Raw genomic sequence first — 12,783 nt, 5'->3', positions numbered from 1 at the left:
AGGAACCTTTTAGGAACTTAATTTAGTATGCCTATGCTATGCAGACACTACAATATGTGAATGTGGAATGATATCTAGGCACATGGGTTTTATTTTATTTTACCACTAATGAATAGTTTATTTGCAACTAATTAACAAGTTAAATCGGCACAATTAGTGTCGGATTTCTTTAATAATATAACTCATAAAGGGATACCCATTGGAACTAGAAAATAAGGTTGGTTGTTGGCTTTGTAAAGAAACCGTTCCACAAAAGGGGCGGGTTTTTTCCCCTATTAGAAAAGGTTATCGGGACGTTCTTCCTCTTGCTTTTTCAAATGGAAGCTATGCTGTGCTGGGAAAGGAAATATGTTCAGAAACATGTGGAGATGGTGTTAATTACACACACATCACATTCGCACCGCCTCCAGGTCTAACCTGGCTAGTCTTTCCGGAGAAAAGGAATCGGGGTGACAGCGGCCTACATGCAAAAAACTCCAGCCCCGCGAGCCTCCGGACAGACCTCGTATTGTCGCGTGCTCTGGCAACCAGTCCTGGGAACGCTAGTCTGCCCCAGAAGAAGCAGCTTCCACATCCGACCAGGAGCAACACACCAAGCTGTTTCCAGGCCGGCCGCCTTCACAGCAGCGTCCGGAGCTTCGCTCGCCGGCCCCAGAGTCAGAGACTGTGTGGCGCGCCGCTACGAGCGCACAGGGAAAAGCACAGCTGCGGGCAAGGTCCCTGGGAAGGACCTAGGGCTTCCCACCAGGTGGATTTCTCTGGGGATCGATCAGCTAGGAGCTGGAAGTGGGGAAGCAGTAGGTGAAATTCCATCTGCCCACAGCCTTACTGCTCTTCTAGATCACTTTGTGATGCGGGGTGAAAAAGGGCAGAGTATCCCTCTTTCCCATACTAGGCACGCAACTGAGTGGGTTTACCACTAAAGTTTAGTGTGACGAAAGGAAATGCCTGCCAAGAAGAAAGAGAAAGTAGCAATCATGCACATTGGATTGCGATGGCTCTCCACTTTCTTGAAAAAAAAAAAAAACATGAAAAAAGTTACGTAAAAATAGAGAGAGAAAGAAAACATAAGGAGGGGTAAGGAACAACTGGATGCTGTCTTAAGATTTAACATTTTCTCAAAAAAAAAAAAAAAAAGATTTAACAGTTTCTCCAGAAAGCTTAGGTCCTTCCCCCACCCCCACCAGGCCACTAACCAGCGCCGCCCGCGGTAGGGGCAGATGGCTCTGCCTGGTCGCTCTGAAATGCCTGGGATTTATTGATTTGTGTTTTGTTTTGTTTTAGGCACCCTTCTCTGGAGAATGTTGCCAGGTTTCCTAGCCTTGTGTCCCCCGTCCGCAGTGGAATTGTAAATCCGTCGACTAAGTTAATATGACCTACTGATAACGATTTTAAGATTGTTTCCTTGGCCTCAGCCTACCACAGGTCACCTCTCCTCTGCGCGTGTGAGGGCCATGCCTCGGCACTGCCAGGAGGAAGTGGAAAGCGCTACAGCAACAGTGGGAGGGCGAAGCCTAGCCTTAGGGTGCCAGGTTCCTGGGGGCTGCTCGGCAGGGGATCGAGTTTGGTAATCTGAATTGCTGAGCACGTGCAGAGTTGTAGGAATGGGCGGTAGGAGGTGGGGGCTATAGAGGATTAGACCAGGTGGCTCAGAGTGTCCTCTGAAGTTCCTGGGCAGTGCTGTCCTCCTTCGAGGGAGAAGGCAATTATTCAGGTTGTGAGGTCAGCGGGAAGGCACTGAAAACAAAGGCAGAGGCTGTCAATCGCCTGGGAATTGCTGGGCACCTAGGAAAGAGAGAGAGTGATTAATATCTTGAAACCTGTGTAGGTGAGAGCAGTGTTTACAACTGATCCCCTAGGTGTGTGGGGGCCAAGAAGATTCAAGTGTCACTACCAAGTACAAAGCTCAGAGAACCAACGAAGCAAATTTGGAAACTCACTTTAATAGTATCCCTCTCCAAATAATCTATGCCAAATCGCAGTAGATTACGGATGTGCCACTCAGAAACTCACTTTAAAAGTGCAGCTGTCCAAATAATCTATATCAAAATGCAGTGGATCACCAATGTGCCACTCAAACATCCTATGTCACCTGCAGAACCATGCCATCACATATCTCAGGACTGTAAAAGTATTTCTTTACAGAATGTCAACTAGGTTATTATTTAGTTTCTGTAGTTACCAAACTAGAGTATTCAGATTGTTCGCAGACCTGAAAGAAAGGCGTTCTATTGGAAGCTGGGAGCCATGCTGTGGAGTGGGGGTGGGGGAATCACTGGAAGGTGCTGTCTCTTCCACCAGTTGGAGTGACCTTGCCGACCTTTTTTTTTTTTTTTTTTTTTAAATACAAAGGATGGCTCTACAATAGACCCAAGCCTTAGATTTTCCCATCAAAGCCCACACTCTAGCCAAAATACAGTCTTGGCTGTGCCAGGATAAATGATCAGAGATGTTCGCAAGGAAGGGACAGAAATGCATGGTGTTTTTCTGCTGCAAAGCACAGTATTTCCAAAGGATAAGTTGTTCTCTTTCCTCAAAGGTGGATCCAGCACTGAGAATTAAGAAGACAATGCTGTGTCACTGCTGGTGGGCCACCTTCGCTGACCCTACTGTCAGGCCCCAGCTGGCCTGGGCAAAATGCAGTACAGCATACCCTCCTCACCCCCCACCAGGCACCTACACAAATCTGTCTCACCCCATCCAGAATGCAGAGGGCATCTCTTCCAAAAAAAAAAATTAATTGTTCTAATTGGGCTAGGGCCCTGATTATCTGCACACCCACCCACCCCCATGAGCTAGTTACTAAGGATGAGTCAATATAGATCAGCCCTTTCCCCTCTTTCCACTAGTAGCTATAAAGCACAATTGCTGAGAGTGTTCTTTGCAGACAGGAGGCTCTTAAAACACCCCATTTCTGCCAAGGCAGCAGGACCACCACAGCAGATCCAGGATGTCGGATGTGCTCAGAGTTCACTGGGCCAGACTGTTTCGAATCAGGGTTAGGCCCACTCTGTCCATCAGGCAAGCCAGCTGCCTGTCTTTGGAGAGTTGGGGCGACCACAAAGACCAGGATGTCTACAAGGGGTTTCTCTGGATGAAGTTTCCAACCTAAGCCAACAAACGGCGCTATTGTCCCAGCCAGGGATCTAGAAGCCCCTGGCTGGACCCCAGTTGGAGGGAGCCTGGGGCTCTCCAGGGAGTGTGAGGGAATGGGGAGGAGGAGCTTGGCCAGATTCCTAGCCTGGGATCCAGGGCTCTGTGAGCTGTCAATGGACTCCAGGAGGCCACTGAGAAAGAGTGCTGCTGAAGACTCTTTTTCTCTCTGAGAGAGTGGAAAGGACTGGGTCTAGATCCCCTCCTATTTTAAATTTTTGGTCATTGTTAATGGATACAGTGTGTAGGTCCCTGACATTGCAGTTAGCTGCCTACCATCCAGTTGGCATCCCCAAGCCTCCGTTGGAATTGAGGACATTAGGGCAATGCCACCTGCCCCCATCCCTCAGTTAAAGTATCATGGCTGGATGGTGTCTGAGTCTTCACTGCTGGATGGGCTGAAAGAGGTAGTTTTCCCCATCTCCCCACATCCACAATGGTAATCTTGCTTGTCTACTGAAAGGACGGTTTATGATTAGAAACTTTCCCCAGAAGTGTTTTGAAAAGCAATTCGCTGTGGCACTTGTTTAAAGTTGTGCAGACCACCTCAGAATCACCAGAGATCACTGTCATCGTAGCCACCGCAGAAAGCCAAAAGGTGGGAGAAGGTAGCTGATGCTAGCAAAAGACTTCTGCAAACCTGGCAGGAGAGTATAACGTGAAAATAGGCTCACTTAAGCCACAAGGAGGTGTGATCAAAAGATAAACAGGTAGGAGTACTGACTAGGTACTGCAGATTATCTGCTTCTGGGAGGAGCGCCGGCCAGCCTCGCATCTTCTATCTTGGGAAACATGCAGCCCAGGCGCTGTCACCACAACGGCTTACTTGGGTCCTAAAACTTGGAAAGAATCCTGACATCTGTCAGGCTACTGGAGCCAGGCTGCGCATCGGTTGGGTAGTTTCCTAAAAGGCTCTTCACTTAGCAACAGCCCAGGGGCCCAGAAAAGCCTCGAGAGGGCACGAACGGAGCTGGTGGGGAGGGCAGGGGCCACAGCGCATTGACTTCTTTGGGGGACCGTGGGTTTGCCTACAAAAATTTAACTGTCAGCCAGTTTGCCAAGAAAAAAGGTGCCGAAGGACTTATCGAATCATTCTCTTTTCCGAGGCATGCCTTCCGTCCTGTGTTGGCAGTGTTGTGCACACCCATGCGCTTGCGTATAAACACACACATAACACATATTCACTTTATGCTCATGAACAGAATTTTCCCAGAGATCTTAAACTCCTCAACCTGTACAACCACACATTTGATCTTTTGGCCCAGATGACTCAGACCAGGTGTAACTCAAACTTAAAGGGAGGATTCAGGACCCCCTAACTTCCGGGAGGTGATGCCAGCCGCGAGCCGGGATTCTGGGGCAAGCAGTCCGTGAATGGGCTGGACCTTTCTACTCTCTGCAAACCTCAGCGGCTTACTTTTTAATTAATGCAAGAAAGGAAGAGAGAAGAGCCCGACAGAGTGCTCGGTGTCTGGAGATCGCCTTATTTTGCAAATACCTCGGAAAAACTAGAAGACTAGATTATGATTTATAGGATTTATGGTTTCTTTTCGGTTCCCCACCATTCCTTGGAGTTAAGGGGATAGGCGGGACCCCATACTGCTCAGACACCTTAACTCGGCTTCTGCCACATCTGCCCAGACGGCTTCTTATTTTCATTTGCCGCCTTAGGCGGCTCTGGGAGTTTCGAATGATGTGCCACTTGGTAGAGCTGGCGGCGGCGATTGTCCAGGTTCTCTCTTTCCTGCAGCTGGTGTTCTTGAGCCTCTAGTTTTTGACAGACAACACAAGTGAGTGAAGGTCCCGCTCGGTGTCTCAGGGCTGTAGTCAGGAAGGCTGTAAAACAAGAAAGAAGAAGCGCGCAATCCGTTAGCAGAGCCTGCTCCGGGGGGCGGCGGCGACGCTGTGCGCGGAAAACCGCGCTCTGCGTCGTGGCAGGTGCGCAACCAACGGAGGGGGCCTGGCGGTCCACATGGAGCAAGGCCGCGGCACAGCTCCGGCCACCGCCCCCCCCCCTTCCAAGAAACTTTTCTTTCATTCGGAGAGGCTCCGTGTTGCCATGAAAACGGATTTTGCAAGGGGCCCGACCCTCCCCCTCGGGGGCATCGGACTGGAAAACCCGAAATGGCCAGAGAGCAGAGACAAAAAGGGGCCGCTAAGCGGGGGCCGGGAGCTAGAGAGTAGAGGCCGGTTTGCCCCCCTGCGTCCCGCAGCCCCCACACGACCGCGTGCCAGCGCCTCCCCCAAGCTCAAGCCGCGACCGAGCTGCTGGTCGCTCACTCCTGAAACCGCCCCGGGGAGCCTGGCTGCCCTGTGCACTCAGTCCTGAATTCTGGCTCCCTCACCCCAGCCCCTGACCCCTCTCCGTCCTGGGCACACTGGCCCTCCGCGTGCAGGGTCTGGGAAGACAGCGACAAAGCTGGCCAGAGAGAGCTTCCTGGAGGCACAGCCCAAGGCACCTCCGAATTGCTTTGAGTCCCTCTATCCCTTCTGGGCTGCTGGCAGATCCTCACGTCCTCAGCGCTGGCAGCCAAAGCGGTCGGAGGTCCTCTATGCAGTCAGCAGAAAGCTTTACAGGCCGGCCCAGGGATGAGGGTGCTGGTCGGCCTTGACAGGGTTGCAAAGTTGTTTTCTGAACCCCGCGGGCGCCCCTCTCCCCTCCCCCCAAACTTCGTCAAGCGTCTTCTTACCCCCTCCCTTACCTCCTCCAGTTTGTTCTTTCAAACTTTTTGAGATCCTAATTGGTGGTCTCTGAGACGGTCGCAAGGACTCCCGCCTCCTGAATAACTCTCATCACGTCACTCGACCCAAGAGGGGCTTGGAGGGTGAACGAAAGGGCTCCCCGAACTTTTATTTTCCAAGCTGGGCCAAATGGGGGCTTGGTGATGATTGGCTAGGGCTCATCATTGCGAGGCTGTCAATCACGGGGCCTACGGGGGGTGAGGGGCGGACCGAGCCCCAACCCCCGGGGATCTGAGCAGGTATATAAAGAGGGCAGGCAGGAGGACGGCCAGGCTGCAAATGTGACCTGCTCAAAACAACGCATCAGGTGTGAGTAGCCTAGTAGCCCGCAGGATCCCGCTGACTTCTCCGGAGCACTTCGGCCAGCTTGTCCTTTCCGCCCGACCCCGTTGGCCCACCGGCCCCCAAGCGCCACTCCGACGGAGTCCCCGGGCCTCTTCACCGTGGCTGCTCCCGCCCCGGGAGCCCCTTCTCCTCCCGCCACGCTGGCGCACCTTCTTCCCGCCCCGGCCATGTACAGCCTGCTGGAGACTGAGCTCAAGAACCCTGTAGGGCCGCCCACCCCAGCAGCCAGCACGGGCGGCCCCGCGGCGCCGGGCGGCACAGGCAAGAGTAGCGCGAACCCAGCCAGCGGCGCGAACGCAGGCGGCGGCGGCGGCAGCGGCGGCGCAAGCGGCGGCGGTGGGAGCAGCGACCAGGACCGCGTCAAGCGGCCAATGAACGCTTTCATGGTATGGTCCCGCGGGCAACGGCGCAAGATGGCCCTGGAGAACCCCAAAATGCACAACTCTGAAATCAGCAAGCGCTTGGGAGCCGACTGGAAACTGCTGACCGACGCGGAGAAGCGACCGTTCATCGACGAGGCCAAGCGACTGCGCGCGGTGCACATGAAGGAGTACCCGGACTACAAGTACCGGCCGCGTCGCAAGACCAAGACCTTACTCAAGAAGGACAAGTACTCCCTGCCCGGCGGCCTGCTGCCCCCCGGGGCCGCCGCGGCCGCCGCCGCGGCCGCCGCAGCCGCTGCAGCCAGCAGCCCGGTGGGCGTGGGCCAGCGCCTGGACACGTACACGCACGTGAACGGCTGGGCCAACGGCGCTTACTCGCTGGTGCAGGAGCAGCTGGGCTACGCGCAGCCCCCGAGCATGAGCAGCCCGCCGCCGCCGCCCGCGCTGCCGCAGATGCATCGCTACGATATGGCCGGTCTGCAGTACAGCCCCATGATGCCCCCCGGCGCCCAGAGCTACATGAACGCCGCGGCCGCCGCGGCCGCAGCTTCGGGCTATGGTGGCATGGCGCCCTCAGCCGCGGCGGCCGCCGCCGCCGCCTATGGTCAACAGCCAGCTACCGCCGCGGCCGCGGCCGCCGCAGCGGCCGCCATGAGCCTGGGCCCCATGGGCTCTGTGGTGAAGTCGGAGCCCAGCTCGCCGCCGCCCGCCATCGCGTCGCACTCTCAGCGCGCTTGCCTCGGTGATCTGCGCGACATGATCAGCATGTACCTGCCACCCGGTGGGGATGCGGCCGACGCAGCCTCTCCGCTGCCCGGCGGCCGCCTGCACGGCGTGCACCAGCACTACCAGGGCGCTGGGACTGCGGTCAACGGAACGGTGCCGCTGACCCACATCTGAGCCTAGGCCCGTGCTCTTAGCTCTTCGCCCCCACCCCTCCCCACACCCCCACGTTGGGACGCCTTGTTGTTTAGCTTTTGCTTGCCTGGGACTGTTGCCTTGTACCGAAGATGGGGAGGATGGAAAGTTTTGCTGTAGCTGTCGGGTTTTGTACAAAAGCAAAAAAAAAAAAAAAAAAAAAAAAAAAAAGTTAAAAAAAAGTTAAAAAAAAAGTCTGGAGAGGCGGAAATGGGACTTTCAAGAGCTGCCTGCACCCTGGCCGCTACCCCTCTCCCTCCCCCCTTTGTAGGCTGGGAATCGCTGTGCTGTTTGTTTGCAGAGGAAAAAACAAAAATACAAAAAAAAAAAAAAAACCCAGCCCCTTCTCCCGAGTTCTTCTGTTGCATTTGAAAATGTTGTCTTGTTAGTTTGATATTAATCGAGGAGTGAATGAGGCTAATCCAAGAACAGCAACGCCCCCACCCCGGTCGCGTTGCATGTTTTCCTCGCGGTTTTTTGGGGGGTGGTGGCCACGCTGAGCCGTGGGGCAGCTAAAGCCAATGTTAATTTATAGCCAGGTGCGCCTGTGTCTCCCGCCTCGCCGCCCATGGCCGCGGGACAGCTTCTGTCCAAGTCTGCATTTAGGCTGTTGAGTTGGTGATTACTGCAGTGATCTGTTTGCTGTTTCGTCCTGCTAATGTGTTCAGATTTCATTTGGGTAGTAGGGAAGGGGCTATTTTGTTTCAGGTTTTTCAAGATTTTACTTTTAATTCCTAAATGAGAGATCAATAAATTTTATAACCAACATGCTGGAGTCCTGATAATTTTGTGGGCCCGAAACTTTAGGTGTGGGTTGGGAAGGGTACCAATACTCAGTTTTATAACCGGTTCCAGAACGGAGGAGGGGAAAGTGAATGACCAGGCAAGGAGGTGGCGAGCATGATTTGCAAATGATTTCTTTTCCAGTGCTCCCAGCTCGCACTTCTTTCAACTGAGAAATATTCTCATGTGGAGGAAGCGGCTTGTCTTCTACGAGCGTCTACCCGCAGTCTGCCCACACTAGCAGAGCCGCACGCCCCGCGCGGACGCGCACTTGTTGATTGCAGTGATCTTTCCAGGAAGGAGCGTTTGCTTCGCTCTCGCGCGGGGCGGGAGCCAGGCAGCCGCGGCCGTGGAAACCGACCAAAAAGGGGGCACTTTTACCTTTGTGCACTGGGGCGAGAAGAAATATTTACAAAACGAAAGCCCTTCGGAAATCTCAATGAGTGAATTAAAAAATAAATGGTTACAGGCATCCCCAGCAGAAAATAAAAACATTTAAACCGTGGTCGCTGACTCGGAAGAGTGAGCATACAGCACTGGCAGATTTGGTTTAAAACGGTACATCTTAGGTTGATAAAAGAGTTCGAAAACTCCTCCCATGGCTGGTTTTTAACTTGTCCGTTTCCTTGTTTGTTTTCAGGAAGAGACTGCCCTCTTCATCCAGAGTCTCCAGCTTACTTTTTTTTTTTTTTTTTTTTTTTTTACTTTTTGCCTAGTTTGCTCCAGTCCCTAACCATTGGCTATTCCACTGTACTCCCTAAAGGCCCTTCGTTTTAGGTTGGGCCCCAGCGAAACTACTTGGGGTTTAGGAAGAAAACAAATAGAACTAGTGTTTTTCTACCCCCTCCTCAGCTGTTTGAGGTGATTTCCTTAATCCCTTTAATCCTGTTACCTCGCTATCCCAGAATAACTAAACTCGGCCTTTCCAATAAGCTTGGCCTGGTGTACTGTTTTTATCCTCATCCACTCTTGACCACAGGCTTCTTTGCTTGAGGTCTGTTGGGACCCTAGGCGACAGAGTCCCTCGTAAATTGGTCCGAATTCCACATTTCCAGCCGGCTTCCTTTGTGCGGACCAAGCATTCACCTGCAGGTTGGGGCGGGCCCGGGGAGGAGGAGCGCTAGGGCTTTCTGAGGCTTCGGGGGTCGTGCCCGCTTTTTACACATCACTGCGGATCCTGGAGACTCAACCCACCCCGCCTTTGCAAGAAAGGCCGAGTCTCCCTGGGAAGGCAGCGCCACCCCTCCCCGTCCCCCCCACTCCATCCCCCACTGTCCACCATGGAGTGGGAGGGAGGCTGGACTTGATTTACTGATTCAGGCGCATTGCCCTCCACCCAGTGCTCCTCCTGGGCCCGCTGTTCAGGCTGGGCCTCTTCCCATTCCCTCCTCTCCCCATCCTAAAGCCATAGACCTCAAACTCCTCCTAGCCACTTGCTGCTAGCATGAGAGAGAAGCCTTAAGCTCCCTGATGGGTGAGGCAACCCATCCCCCAAGTGTCCCAGCAGCATTAGGACACTTGCCATAAGCATCACCCCATTCCTGGCTTTCAGTCTTCGGAGTCGTTGGCTTTCAATAAAATACCTGTCCAGGTTACTCTGGGTCTTGGTCTGAAATGGTTCCAGGAAGGGTGACACAAAAAAGGAGTTCACCCCCACTGAGGGGGGCGGTGCCAATGGGGGAATAAACTCTGACTCTGCCTCTTTGGAAGAGCCCATTGTGCTGCTGCCTTCTTAGAAGTGCCAGGGTCACCCTTTCAGCATGTCGCACATACTGCTCCCTCTCTCTAAACATCCATGCTTTGTGCTCCACTTTGTCTGATTTCCAAATTGCCTTTAAGAAGAGAAAAGATTTCATCAATCAGCACATTTGGAGGATTTAAATACAGATGAAAGATATTTTTTTTTTTCAAACTTCAGCAATAAGGAGGAGAACTGAACTGAGCTGGAATGAAGCTTGCATCCTCTAACCCGGAGTTTTCAAGGCTCCCTCCCCACCAACACAGGTTTACCCAAGCTTTACTCTGCTTTGAGAGATTTGGGGTACTGATAAGGTTGAACTTAAAATCAGGACTAAAACCTAAATATGATGAAAAGTCCAATCTCTCCTGCTTTTTTTCTTGTGTTGTCCTCAAAAGGGGAAATGACAGTGCTCAAGGTTGGTTAACTGGTTCCACCTGCAGCCCAGTAGAGCCACAAAAGGAAGAGAGACACCAATGCAATCACTGCCTCAGAGGCTTCTCCTGCCATGATACCTGGAGGCCTCAGGAAAAGAGGTAATTCCTGACATAGAGACGCTCAGTAGCCACTGCGTGGGCACTGGCAAAGTGATGTGGGAAGCACCAGGTTTTTACACTAGGCCATCTCTCATTTCCCCTGCCAGGGCCAGAGCTACTTTTTTGGTGGGAGTCAATCCACCTCAGATTCAGTTTTCTGTCCTATGTCCACACAGCTTTCTTCATCCCTTCTTTCTAGAAATCCACAGGGGAGAGGCTGAGCACACAAGGTACACCCTTCCTATCATGGACCTCCTTATAAAGCTTCCACTGTTACAACCAACCCAAGCAGCCAGCAAATGGGAAAAGTTAAATGAAATGCATTTTTATAAAGACTACTTTGTGGCTATCAAAGTTGTTTATGGAGTGATTTTTAATAACACAGGAAAAAAAATTAAGACCAACTGGAAAGAACAAAATGCAGACTTCTGTTCAGTGTGCGTGACCTTGACGATTTAAAAATAAGTGACAGAGAAAGCATGCAAAACTTCCATGGTAGTATTATGAATAATGGTTATTCTTCCTTCCCATGCTTTCCAATTTTCTCTAATAGGATTCTATTTCTCTTGTCTCCATAAAAAGCAAGTTGAAAATGTTTTTCTTTCCCTATTATGAATACGGAAGCGTGTCTCCTTATGAAAGAAGAAAGTTCAAGCCTTTCCCTCGGCTGTTTTGGGGCAAGGAGGGTATGAGGAGCCCCAGGAGCTGTAATCCCCTAGCTTTTCTCTGGGTCGGGACTGCAGTTAACAGTAGCAGCAGGAGCACAACAGAGCAACCCCTGCCAGGTCTCCTCCACTGCTAGCAGGAGCAGGAGCAGGAGCAGATTAGTGAGCTGCTCTGTCATTCTTCAGACCCACTCACTGGAGAAAAGGACCTCCTTGGGAGCCAAACCTAACAGCCTGGATTGTCAAGAGCAAGGCGGCTGGGAGGAACCCCAAGATATATGACAATAGGGGCTCCAGACACCTTCCCAAGAGGGAGCAGAGAGCAAGGCTCGGATGGGACCCTGGTTAGAGGGAGGAAAGGCTAGAGGAGTAGCTTGGAGCCACTGAGTGGAACACAATATCCGTCCTCCCCATGGCCGCCATCCTCATCCATGGACCACTGCATTGAACTCCCACCTGTTCTTTGTGCTTCCATTCTGTCCCCCTAGTCAAGTTCCTTAGAGTAGTCACTGTACTTAGCAAGAAAAAATCCTATTACTGTCACTTCCCTTCTTAAATAACCTTCTGTTGGCTTCCTTTGGAGTGCTACTGAAAAAAAAAAAAAAAAAAGAGCCTAGCTCCTCCAGAGCTTTGCCTGATCTACCTTCTCTCCACGTTTTTGGGCACAATTCCTTCTACTTCTTTCTACTCTCCCCACCCAGCCAGTATTCTTTTGAGAAATGTGTATTGAATAAATTGTGGTTCATGTTAATTTCATATCTAAATAAGTGCTCAATTTATCCAAGCATAGATTTTTCTAACACTAATAAAACATACTAGGAAAAAAAAATATATGGTTTGTGGCTGGAGAGATGGCACAGCGGTTACGGTGCTTGCCTGCAAAACCTAACACCTCTGTTTTGATTCACCAGTACCCACATAAAGCCAGATGCACAAAGTGGCACAGTCATCTAGAATTTGTAGACGCTGGAGGCCCTGGTGTGCCCGTTTTCTCACTTCTTGTCTCTCTCTGCTTGCAAATAAATAAAGAAAATATATACTTTTTACATACATGGTTTCCTTCCACTTCAGGGCTTTTGAATTTGGTGCTTTTTTGCCTGGAGTGTTCTTTATCACATTCTTCCTGAAACAACCCAGCATCCTCCTGAACATCACTACTTCTGGGATGCTGTCCATAATCTTCATCTTGAATAGGCCAGAGTTCCTTGTTATAAGCTGTCATAATTCTGAGTGCCCCTTTTAAGCAAATGTAAAGTGATGCAAGCAATCACTTTACATTTATTTGTGTGATTCTACCTGCCAACTGGTGCCTAGTGGACAAGTTTCATGATGGCAAAGCCTGTAGCTGGTTTTCCCCCCAGCACATAGTACTGTGCCTCTTCCATAGTAGGCTCTCAAGAATATGTGTGCAGTATCCACTGCATGCTTAAGGAATAGGGCCCTGGGGGGTTGAAGCCATGAGATTTGTGTGAGCACTTCAAAATTAAGATTAAATTTAAAACTCTACTCTCTCAACAGCT

The 12,783-nt window shown here is 51.5% G+C and overlaps 1 protein-coding gene and 1 long non-coding RNA gene across 2 annotated transcripts; one reads left to right on the top strand and one right to left on the bottom strand.

Annotated features, from left to right (window-relative positions):
* Positions 1-4,674: 4,674 nt before the first annotated feature.
* On the bottom strand, positions 4,675-5,989 carry LOC123456718. Its single transcript, XR_006634633.1, has 2 exons — positions 5,856-5,989; positions 4,675-4,989 (listed from the first exon to the last, which is right to left on the bottom strand). It is a non-coding gene; the product is annotated as an uncharacterized LOC123456718 (long non-coding RNA).
* Positions 5,990-6,174: 185 nt separating this feature from the next.
* Positions 6,175-7,700, top strand: Sox3 (SRY-box transcription factor 3). Its single transcript, XM_045140932.1, is given in 2 exon segments — positions 6,175-6,210; positions 6,213-7,700. Coding segments are annotated over 2 exon segments (1,347 nt in total). The 3' UTR covers positions 7,524-7,700.
* Positions 7,701-12,783: the final 5,083 nt, after the last annotated feature.

This window comes from Jaculus jaculus, chromosome X (genome assembly GCF_020740685.1).
Source record: "Jaculus jaculus isolate mJacJac1 chromosome X, mJacJac1.mat.Y.cur, whole genome shotgun sequence".
Classification (NCBI taxonomy): Eukaryota; Metazoa; Chordata; class Mammalia; order Rodentia; family Dipodidae; genus Jaculus; species Jaculus jaculus.
The sequence above is the reverse complement of the archived record's forward strand: the minus strand, read 5'-3'. Positions and strand labels throughout refer to the sequence as shown.